At 42.8% G+C, this 11,776-nt stretch overlaps 1 protein-coding gene across 1 annotated transcript in view; it reads left to right on the top strand.

The window, feature by feature from the left end:
- Positions 1 to 175: 175 nt before the first annotated feature.
- The window catches only part of LOC105507649, a 34,249-nt gene continuing 22,648 nt past the window's right edge, over positions 176 to 11,776 (top strand). The window contains exon 1 of the mRNA XM_011936236.1: positions 176 to 294. Coding sequence (XP_011791626.1) covers positions 216 to 294 — 79 coding nt within the window. The 5' untranslated portion in view covers positions 176 to 215. The remainder of the gene's footprint in view (positions 295 to 11,776) is intronic.

The following is an 11,776-nucleotide window of genomic DNA, read 5'->3' as shown; positions in this document are numbered from 1 at the left end:
AAAAAAAAAAGGTGTACTGACAATTGATTTCTCCATTTTCCTGAAGTTATTTAGCCCACTCCCACTCCAGCTCCACTGTAAACCTATAAATCCTGTGCCTCATTAGACAAAGGGAGTGTCAGTTGTGGTAATTCTTAGAACATTACCATGGTTACCAGACACAGAGTCCAGTGCCCCAACCTGGACATTCCAGAGGAGGCCAGGGAGGATCTGAGATGGCCTTCTTCAACTTGTATCTATTGGGATATCAAAATTCCTTTCGGAACAAGAAAAGGAACGCAACTGAAGACACAAGTAAGGGGAATATAGGGTAGAGTGTTAGAAGGGCCACTTCTTTTCCTAGATGCTTCATAGCCACTTCCTAGCTATTTATTTTCCTACCTGGGGTTAGAGATTTATCCTCCAAGAACAACAGTTACCCTAGTTAAAATTGTGGAATAGGGCCAGGCGTGGTGGCTCACACCTGTAATCCCAGCACTTTGAGAGGCTGAGGCGGGCAGATCATGAGGTCAGGAGTTCAAGAGCAGCCTAACCAACATAGTGAAACCCCGTCTCTACTAAAAATACAAAAATTAGCTGGGCATGGTGGCACGTGCCTGTAATCCCAGCTACTCAGGAGGCTGAGGCAGCAGAACTGCTTGAACCCAGGAGGCGGAGGTTGCAGTGAGCTGAGGTCGTGCCATTGCCCTCCAACCTGGGTGACAGAGCGAGGCTCTGTCTCAAAAAAAAAAAAAAAATTGTGGAATAGGGACAATATCCTTTCAGATTTGCTCTCCTGTCATTTAATATCTTTATTAAGACACACAATTTGGGCCAGGTGTGGTGGCTCACATGCAATCCCAGCACTTTGGGAGGCTAAGGATTGCTTGAGTCCAGGAGTTCGAGACCAGCCTGGGTAACATAGTGAGACCACATCTCTATGAAAAGTTACACAAATTAGCTGGGTGTGGCAGTGCATGCCTGTGGTCCTAGCTACTTGGGAGGCTGAGGCAGCAGAACTGCTTGAACCCAGGAGGCGGAGGTTGCAGTGAGCTGAGGTCGTGCCATTGCCCTCCAACCTGGGTGACAGAGCGAGGCTCTGTCTCAAAAAAAAAAAAAAAATTGTGGAATAGGGACAATATCCTTTCAGATTTGCTCTCCTGTCATTTAATATCTTTATTAAGACACACAATTTGGGCCAGGTGTGGTGGCTCACATGCAATCCCAGCACTTTGGGAGGCTAAGGATTGCTTGAGTCCAGGAGTTCGAGACCAGCCTGGGTAACATAGTGAGACCACATCTCTATGAAAAGTTACACAAATTAGCTGGGTGTGGCAGTGCATGCCTGTGGTCCTAGCTACTTGGGAGGCTGAAGTAGGAGAATCACTTGAGCCCAGGAGGTCAAGGATGAAGTGAGCCATAATCACACCACTGTACTCCAACCTGGGCAACAGAGTGAAACCATCTCAAAAAAAAAAAAAGACACATAATTTGTTCAACCAAATAAGTATATTCTTAGTCATTCATTTGCTCATTTAACCAACATTTGTTAAGCACCAGGCTTTATGTTCCAGGGATTATGTTGGTGACTAGGGTTAAGACCTCTGCTATAAAGTGACTATCTGATGAGAAAGATAAGTATGCAAACAAAAATTGCAATATGTTGTATGATTACATTAAATATGGAATGTTCTAGAGCCACTAAGAAGGAAGTACCTGATACTATTAGATTTGGAATAAGAACAGGTGGTGGAGGATAGGGGAATCCTTCAGAGAAGACTTCACACAGGAAATGCTTCCAGAACCCGGTGTTAAAGGATAATTGGAGTTCACTACAAGGAAGGGGATATAGCACAGACGAAGGAGCAGAGACCTAAGAGAGAACCATATTAAGTGAATTCCAAGTTTGTGGGTACAGATAAAGGGTAAAGTGGAGAGGTGCAGAGGCCTAAGAGAGAACCATATTAAGTGAATTCCAAGTTTGTGGGTACAGATAAAGGGTAAAGTGGAGAGGTGCTGGGAGGCAGACATTGAAAACTAGGAAGGGGCCAGATAATTGAAGATGCTGTTAGCCATGCTAAGCATTTTAACTTTATAGAGAGCCATTGAATTTTTAGTAAGCAGTGAGCAGATCTATATTAGATTCAAAATGCCTAGCCATGCCTCACACATAATAGAGGTTTCATAAATACTTGTAGGGTGAATGGATGAATAAGTAAGTTTGAATAACTATAAAACAGGAAGCTAGGGGAGGCTTTACAGGAGATATAACAATTGATTTCATCTTAAAAGATGAATTGTTGCCAGGCGCAGCGGCTCACGCCTGTAATCCCAGCACTTTGAGAGGCTGAAGCGGGCAGATCATGAAGTCAAGAGATCAAGACCATCCTGGCCAACATGATGAAACCCCGTCTCTACTAAAAATACAAAAAAAAATTAGCTGGGCATGGTGGCACACGCCTGTAATCCCAGCTACCTGGGAGGCTGAGGCAGGAGAATCGCTTGAACCCGGGAGGCGGAGGTTGCAGTGAGCTGAAATTGCACCACTGCACTTCAGCCTGGCAACAGAGCCAGACTCCATCTCAAAAAAAAAAAAAAAAGATGAATTGTTTAAAAGCACAGATATGAAGGAGAAGAGTATTCCAGGTAGAATGGAGGACACATGTGAAGGAAATTAAGTTTAGGTGCGTGCTGAAGCAAAAGTTGTATTGGGGTGGGGGAAAAGGGACTGGGAAAGTATAAAAGCACAAAGTTAAGATTGTGGGCCGGGCACAGTGGCTGACGCCTGTAATCCCAGCACTTTGAGAGGCTGAGGCGGGCAGATCATGAGGTCAGGAGTTCAAGAGCAGCCTAACCAACATAGTGAAACCCCGTCTCTACTAAAAATACAAAAATTAGCCGGGCGTAGTGGCATGCGCCTGTAATCCCAACTACTCGGGAGGCTGAGGCAGGAGAATCACTGGAACCAGGGAGGCAGAGGTTGCTGTGAGCCGAGATCGTGCCATTGCACTCCAGCTTGGGTGACACAGCAAGACTCTGTATGAAAAAAAAATAATAAGATTGTAAAGAACGATCTTACATAGGCCTCCATTGGTCACTCTCTGTCCTCTGCAATTCCATCAAAGAAGTTCTGTTTTACTATCCAGCTTCCAGGTAAGATTTGTACAAAGGGTACCCCGATGGACCTTAGAGACTCCTTAATATCCTTATACCAATTCTTCCCCTTCCTACCCCACCTGGGTCCCAGCATTATGCCATGGGACTGTTTTTATCTCCAAATAAAGAGGAGCTCTTCTCTACCCTCTTTCAGAAAAACAAACTCTTTGGGAAACCTACAAATTTCCCCTTTTCCAGGCCAAGACTAAGTCTCTCCTGGCTGCTCCAATCCTACCTCCTCCTACTAGATAGAATTCCCTCACCATGAAAAAACTGAGTATACAGCCGACCAGTTGTCCTACCCAGTTAGCTACTTAAGCACTGTTGAACAAGACTTAATACTGATCCAAAGAGGCCTGGGCATCATTTCTTTATAGGCTAGACAAAGTGGAAGATTTTACTTTATAAATACCAGAGCCCTCTGTGGGATAATAGAGAAGTATCCTGATATCATCTGCTATCTAAGTTTTCTCGTTCTGGTGGCAGAAAATCAGAGGCAGGAGGCTTGGCCAAACCCGTGGAATGTAAGGTTAGAGGGAAGATTGAACATCAAATATGCCACCCCTACTCCGTGCTCACTTCCCCTCCACCCCAATTTTACACCCTCCAGTTACTCTCTCAAAATATGGACTTCAACTTGCCAGTTTCTAATTAATCCATGTTTTTGTTGGCTCCGGCACTTTATAATAAACAACTACTTATTATGCAGTATACTAGGCACTGTACTAAGCACACTACATGCTTAATTTCATTTAGTACTCTAACATTCCTGTGAGGTAGGTATTACTGTTCCCTTTTTATCAGTAAGAAAACTGAGGCTCAGGCCGGGCACCGTGGCTCACGCCTGTAATCCCAGCACTTTGGGAGGGCAAGGCAGGTGGATTACCTGAGGTCAGGAGTTCGAGACTAGCTCAAAACACAGCAATCTGTCAGTTCCATTTTTTCCCAAACTGCCTATCCTACTGTAGTCTAGACTGTTCATTCTCAAATCCTGTTGCATAACTATTGTCCTGGGACTTGCTTTTGCCTCTCTCCAAGGCAGTATTCACTGTTTCCTGGATCCCATGTTTTTTTTCTTGGCTTACTCTCTCCGTTTCCTGCAATATGCCAGGAAGTTTTATAAGAATGCATAGGAGGTATATTTATGAGTCCAGAATGGCTTTATTCTATACCCTCACACTTGGTTGACAGTTTTTCAAGATAGGAAATTCTAGGTTGAAAATCATTTTCTGAAAATTTTGAAGCTGTTTTTATTGTCCTTTGTCCTCTAAGCTAGAGGACAAAGGAAGTTACATATTCCTTTGTATGTAACTAATTTCTTTCTTTCTGGAAGTTTTTTTGTTTTTGTTTTTGTTTTTCTGAGATAGGGTCGCCCATGCTGGAGTGCAGTGGCACAATCTTGGCTCACTGTGCTCAATCTCTGCTTCCTGTGCTCAAGTGATCATCCCACCTCAGCCTCCTTAGTAGCTGGAACTACAGGCACACACCTGGCTAACTTTTTATATTTTTTGTAGAGATGGGGTCTTGCCATGTTGCTCATGCTGGTCTCAAACTCCTGCAATCAAGCAATCCACTTGCCTCAGCCTCCCAAAGTGCTAGGATTACAGGCGTGAGCCACTTCGCCCAGCCTCTGGAAACTTTTGATTTTCTTTTTGTTCTGTAGTATTCTGATATTTCAAAATGATGAAATTTATTGTAAGTCTTTTCTCATTCATCATTTTGAACACTCCATGAGCTCTTTCATTCTGGAAATTTATGCTTTCTATTTCTGAGAAATTTTATTTTAATTTTTAATTTATTGTTTTCTTTCTTCTTTTTCAAACTACCATTTGTCAGTTATAAAGTCTCCCAAATTGATCTTCTAACATTAATCTTGATATTATTATTATTATTAATTACTATTTTTGAGACAGGGTCTTGCTCTGTCACCCAGGCTGGAGTGCAATAGAACAATCACGGCTTACTGCAGCCTCAACCTCCCAGGCTCAAGCAATGCTCCCAGCTCAGCCTCCCTGAGTAGCTGGGACTACAGGTGCAGGCTACGATGCCTGGCTAATTTTTGTATCTTTTAGTAGAAATGGAGTCTCCCTGTGTTGCCCAGGATGATCTGGAACTCCTAAGCTCAAGCAATCTGCCCACTTTGGCCTCCCAAAGTGCTGGGATTACAGGCGTGAGCCACCATGTCTGGCTTAATTTTCTTTATCATCATTATTATTATTACTATTTATTCTTTGGAAGGCTTCCTTAATTTTATCTTGCAACCTCGTGTTAATTAGCTATTGCTGTATAACATATTACCCTAAAATATGCAGGTTTATAACAGCAAATATTATTTTACAGTTTCTGTTAATCCAGAAGCAACATATCTAGATAATTCTGGCTCAGGATCTCTCACATGGTTGCAGACAGGATGTCAGCAGGGGCTGTAGCCATATAATGGGTTGGAGATTGGGTGGGAGCTGAAGGAGCCATTTCCAGGATATCTGGTGACCTCAGTTTCTCTGTGGGTATTGACAAGACACCCCAGTTTCTCGCCATATGGGCCTCTCCATAAGCAGTTTGAGTATTCTTACATGGCACTTAACTTTCTTCAGAGCAAGCGATCAGAAAGAAGGAAGGGAGCCAAAATGCATTTTTATGACTTAGTCTCAGAAGTAACTGTCACTTTACCTTTTCTATTTGTTAGAAGAGAATTACTAAATCCAGCCCGTACCCGAGGGAAACAGAAGCTCTACTTCTTGAGGGGAGGTTTATCAAAGGATTTGTGGAAATATGTGAAAACCAGCACACCTTCATATCAGAACTTTTTTTTTCTGCTTTTTTTTCTTCATGCAGTAGATAAGAACATTTTATATTGGTTATTCTATTATATTTTAATTTCCAAGGACCAGTTTTGGTCCTCTGATTTTCCTTTTTTACATTTTCTCTCTTTTGTCCATGAATATATACTTTATTTGAAGTTCTTTTCCTTGCATCGACTCTTTTTCCCTCTGAGCCCTTTTTCCTATGAGTTTATTTTGGTATCTTGTTTTTCTCAGTGATTACTCTCCTCAGATAACTAGTGATCCTTGGCTTTCCATTCTGATTTAAGAGTAAGAAACAAACAAAAAAAAGCTAACTAGAAACTGATGGAGGGAGTTGTCCATTATGGGCTTCATTCCAGAGCTTTCCTCTGGCTCTCTATAATTTATCTGGGGAAGAATCTTATTATTCTTTCTCTGGGTATTGGTTATATGCTTATCTATTAGCATGCTGGGGCTAGGACAGAAGAAGGTATTTAGGGTCTTAATTTTGAGAATCCTGACTTTTTTAACTTAATCACCAGATTTTCTGTCCTACACCTGTGCCAGCTATATTAGTCGGTTCTCACATTGCTTTAAAGAATTACCTGAGACTGAGTAATTATAAAAAAAAAAAAAAGGGAGAGAGAGAGAGAGATATAATTGTCTCCGTTCTACAGGCTGTACAAGAAGCATGGCAGGGGAAGCCTCAGGAAACCTACAATCATGGTGGAAGGCGAAGGGGAAGCAGGCATGTTCTACGTGGCTGGAGTAGGAGAAAAAGAGAAGAGAGAAGGGGTGGGTGGTTGGTGCTATACACTTTCAAACAACTAGATCTTGTGAGAACTCACTCACTATCATGAGAATAGCAAGGGGGAAATCCGACCTCATGATCTAATCACCTTCCACCAGGTCCCTCCTCCAACACTGGAGATTACAATTCAATAGGAGGTTTGGGTAGGGACATAAATCCAAACCATATTACCAGCCTTCACAGTGAATCCTGTCCAGGGGTGCAAGGCCTCCTAGATTCAGGTCCTCTAGAGGAATCTTATATTCCATTTTCAGGGCAGGGTAGTTTGCCTGGTTTAGCCAGATGCTCTGACAGTTTCAGTGACTCCCTTCCTGTTCTCACGCCTATTCCCTACTCCTACCATCTGTGGTACCCATTACACTCTAAGTTTTGGGTCTCTCAGATGAATTAGCTCAATTCTAGATGTATTCTCCACTACAGAAACTTAGGTAACAACATTATTTACTGTGTTAGGTTAATTGCCACCCTTCTGTCCACTTTGCATCTTCCAAAAGGTATTTCTACTGAAATATCTCATATGCTCTTATATCCTTGCCCACTGTTTTTGCCCTTGAAGATTAATATTATTGTGATTATGATGGTGATGATGTCATTTTAGCAAATTTGGGAGGAAAAGGAAATAAAGCCAATAAGGTCAATCTACCATTTTTAAAAACTTTTCTTGCTAATGTAACTTCAAAATTATAGAAAATGTGTAAGACTTGTAGAATTTCTCTGCACCCTTTACCCAAGTTAACTCATTGTTAATTTTTCCACTCTGTTTTTTGCTTTGTCTCTACTATAATATCTACTTTATCTCAGATAGTTGAGAATAAGTTGCTCATATTATATCTCTTTCCCTTTAAATAAATAAGCTTATATCTCCCAACAACAACTCACCATATAGGTGTCAAATTCAGCAAATCTTAGCACTTATACAATGCTGTTATATAATTACCTAGAGTGCATTTCTCAGTTTTGCCAATTGTTTCATAAATGTGTTTTTTTTTTGAGATGGTGTCTCACTGTCGCCGAGGCTGGAGTGCAGTGGTGTGATCTCAACTCACTGCAAGCTCTGCCTCCCGAGTTCAGGCCATTCTCCTGCCTCAGCCTCCAGAGTAGCTGGGACTACAGGTGCCCGCCAGCACGTCTGGCTAATTTTTTGTATTTTTAGTACAGACGGGGTTTCACTGTGTTAGCCAGGATGGTCTCGATCTCCTGACCTCGTGATCTGCACACCTTGGCCTCCCAAAGTGCTGGGATTACAGGCGTGAGCCACTGCACCCCACCTTTTTTTTTTTTTTTTTTTTTGACAAGGTCTTACTCTGTCTCCCAGGCTTCAGTGCAGTGAGGTGATCACGGTTTACTGCAGCCTTGAGCTCCTGGGCTCAAGTGATTCTCCCACCTCAGACTCCCAAAGTGCTGGAATTATAGGCATGAGCCATCACAACTGGGCAACTTTTTTTTTTTTTTTTTTTTTTTTTAAGAGAGGAGGTCCCAGCCTGGCCAACATGGTGAAACCTAGTCTCTGCTAAAAATATGAAAATTAGCCAGGCATGGTGGCAGGTGCCTCTAATGCTAGCTACTCAGGAGACGACGTGGGAGGATTGCTTGAACCTGGCAGATGGAGGTTGCCGTGAGCCAAGATCACGCCATTGCACTCCAGCCTGGGTGACAGAGACTCCATCTTAAAAATTAAAAATAAAAGAGATGAGGTCTCGCTATGTTGCCCAGACTGTCCATTAATGTCTTTTGGAGCAAAATTTTTCCTTCCAGGGTCCAGTTAAGGATCAACCATTGCATTTAGGGAGCATGTCTCTTTAGTCTCCTTTAATCTGGAATAGTTCCTTCACCTTCGTTTCATGATACTGCCTTTTTTTGTTTTTTTTTTTTTTTGAGACAGAGTTTTGCTCTTGTTGCCCAGGCTGGAGTGCAGTGGCTCACCGCAATCACCACCATCCAGGTTCAAGCGATTCTCCTGCCTCAGCCTCCCAAGTAGCTAGAATTACAGGCATGTGCCACCTGGCCCAGCTAATTTGGCATTTTTAGTAGAGATGGGGTTTCTCCATGTTGCTCAGGCTGATCTCGAACCTCCAACCTCAGGTGATCTACCCACCTCTGCTTCCCAAAGTGCTGGGATTAGAGGCATGAGTCACCACGCCTGGCTAGTATTGACATTTTTGTAATAGTATAGGCAAGACATTGTGTAGAATATTCCATAATTTGGATTTTTCTGATGTTTCTTGCGATTAGATTGAGTTTAAACATCTTTGGCAGGAATAAGTGACATTATGTCCTCAGTACATCATATCGGGAGGCTCATGATGTCATTTCGTCCCATCACTGGTAATGTGAACTTTGACCACTTAAGGTGTTGGTTTTCTTCACTGTCAAGTTACCATTCTTCTTTTGTAACCAATAATTTCTGGTAAGATTCTTTGGAAAAATGTAAGTATCCTATTCTTTTTTTTTTTTTTTTGACAAGGTGTCACTCTGTTGCTCCGGCTTGAGTGCAGTGGCACAATCACAGCTCACTGCAGCCTTGACCTCCCAGACTTAAGCAATTCTCCAACCTCAGCCTCCCAAGTAGCTGGGACTACAGATGCCCACCACCACACACAGCCAATTGTTTTCATTTCTAGTAGAAGGTCTACTAGACCTGGGCTATGTTGCCCAGGCTATTCTCAAATTCCTGAGCTCAAGCGATTCTCCCGCCCCAACCTCCCTAAGTGGTAGAATTACAGGCATGAGCCATTGCACCCAGTCAACTATCCTATTCTTCATCAAATTTTCACCCACTAATTTTAGTATCGATTGATGATTTTGTGTGAATCTGTTATTTCTGTAATAATTGCAAAATTGTGATTTTCTAACTCCAATCCATTTTAACTCAAAGTTTACTACAATTAAAAAAAAATTTTTTTGTAGACACAGGGTCTCACTTGTTGCCCAGGTTGGTCTCGAGCCCCTGGCCTCAAGCAATACTTCTGCCTGGGCCCCCCAAAGCACATATTACAGGCATGAGCCACCTCACCTAGCCCCCAGCTTTTAAATGACCCACCTTTTTTGAGTTTTTCCAAAACATTCAGCTTCATTTTCCTTTTCTTTTTTTTCTGTTTTTTGTTTGTTTGTTTGTTTTGTTTTTTGAGACAGAGTCTCGCTCTGTTGCCGAGGCTGGAGTGCAATGGCACAATCTCGGCTCACTGCAACCTCCGCCTCCCGGGTTCAAGCAATTCTCCTGCCTCAGCCTCCCGAGTAGCTGGGATAACAGGCGCCTGCCACCTGTTATCCAAATATTTGAACTGATGGAGAATATGTGTGGAGAAAAAGGGCTGTGGCTTTTATTTATTTTATTTTTATTTTTATTTTTTTTAGATGGAATTTCGCTCTTGTTGCCCAGGCTGGAGTGCAATGGCACGATCTCGGCTCATCGCAACCTCCACCTCCCAGGTTCAAGTGTTCCTCCTGCCTCAGCCTCCCAAGTAGCTGGGATTACAGACATGTGCCACCATGCCTGGCCCCATCTTTTTATTCTTAATTTACGAAGGAGTATAACCTCTGCCTCCAGGGCTCAAGCAATTCTTGTGCCTTAGCCTCCCAAGTAGCTAGGATTACAGGCCTGTGCCCCCACACCAGGCTAATTTTTGTATTTTTAGTAGAGGTGGGGTTTCTTCATGTTGGTCAGACTGGTCTTGAACTCCCGACCTTGTGATCTGCCCGCCTCGGCCTCCCAAGGTGCTGGGATTACAGGCGTTAGCCACTGCGCCCGGCCTCAGCTTCATTTTTATAAAAGCCACTGCCGGCCGGGCGCGGTGGCTCAAGCCTGTAATCCCAGCACTTTGGGAGGCCGAGACGGGCGGATCACGAGGTCAGGAGATTGAGACCATCCTGGCTAACACGGTGAAACCCCGTCTCTACTAAAAAATACAAAAACTGAGCCGGGCGGGGTGGCGAGCGCCTGTAGTCCAAGCTACTCCGGAGGCTGAGGCAGGAGAATGGCGTGAACCCGGGGGGCGGAGCTTGCAGTGAGCTGAGATCCGGCCACTGCACTCCAGCCTGGGGGACAGAGCAAGACTCTGTCTCAAAAAAAAAAAATTAGCTGGGCTTCGTGGTGCATGCCTACAGCCCAGCTACTTGGGAGGCTGAGGCCAGAGAATCACTTGAACCCAGGAGGCGTATATTGCAGTGAGCCAAGATCGCACCTCCCAGCCTGGGTGGCCGAGTAGGACTTTGTCTCAATCAATCAATTTCAGATGAATTAGAGAGTTCAATAAATAAAACTACAGAAATATTAGAAGAAAACATAGAATATTTGTATATTCTTAGCAGGGTTTTGCAAATCTTTATTAGACATTAAGCCGAGAAGCCTAAAAGAAAATATTGACAATTTTTACTAAAAAATAATTTGTGTATCAAAAGACATCATAAACTTAAAATCAAGAGAGAGACTGAGTGAAAATATTTGTCTCATATAGATGGGTGTATATCTACATGCACATATACACACATATATAAACACATACATACATGTTCATATGTATAAATCATGTATGCAATAATATTGAGAATATATAAAAAGCTTCTAAGTAAAGCACCAAGCCAGACTCCCCCTCTAATCCAACATCAAATATTTATTTATTGGGAATTGATTGTGCCAGCCACTGTGTAAGACACTAGAAATATAACAGTGATTAACACAGACAATAAAACTAGTAAATAAATAAACAAGATACCAATTGTGCCGAGTGCTGGGGAGAAAATAAAGGGGCAATGCAATAGAACAGAAGTCCTAAAGTGCTGGCCTGGATGCCAGATGTAGCCTGATGCCATGCTCAGTTTGCAGAGTGCTTTTTTAAAAACAAATGTAGACCAACATCTCAAAATCCAAAGATTTCATGTAAAACCAACATTTCTGACTTCTCTTTAAAAATTAGATTTGGGGGCTGGGCAAAATGGCTTACACCTGTAATCCAAGCACTTTGGGAGGCCAAGGCGGGTGGATCATCTGAGGTCAGGAGTTTAAGACCAGCCTGGCCAACATGGTGAAACCTGTCTCTACTAAAAACAC

Source organism: Colobus angolensis, unplaced genomic scaffold (genome assembly GCF_000951035.1).
Source record: "Colobus angolensis palliatus isolate OR3802 unplaced genomic scaffold, Cang.pa_1.0 Scaffold151, whole genome shotgun sequence".
NCBI lineage: Eukaryota > Metazoa > Chordata > Mammalia > Primates > Cercopithecidae > Colobus > Colobus angolensis.
The sequence above is the reverse complement of the archived record's forward strand: the minus strand, read 5'-3'. Positions and strand labels throughout refer to the sequence as shown.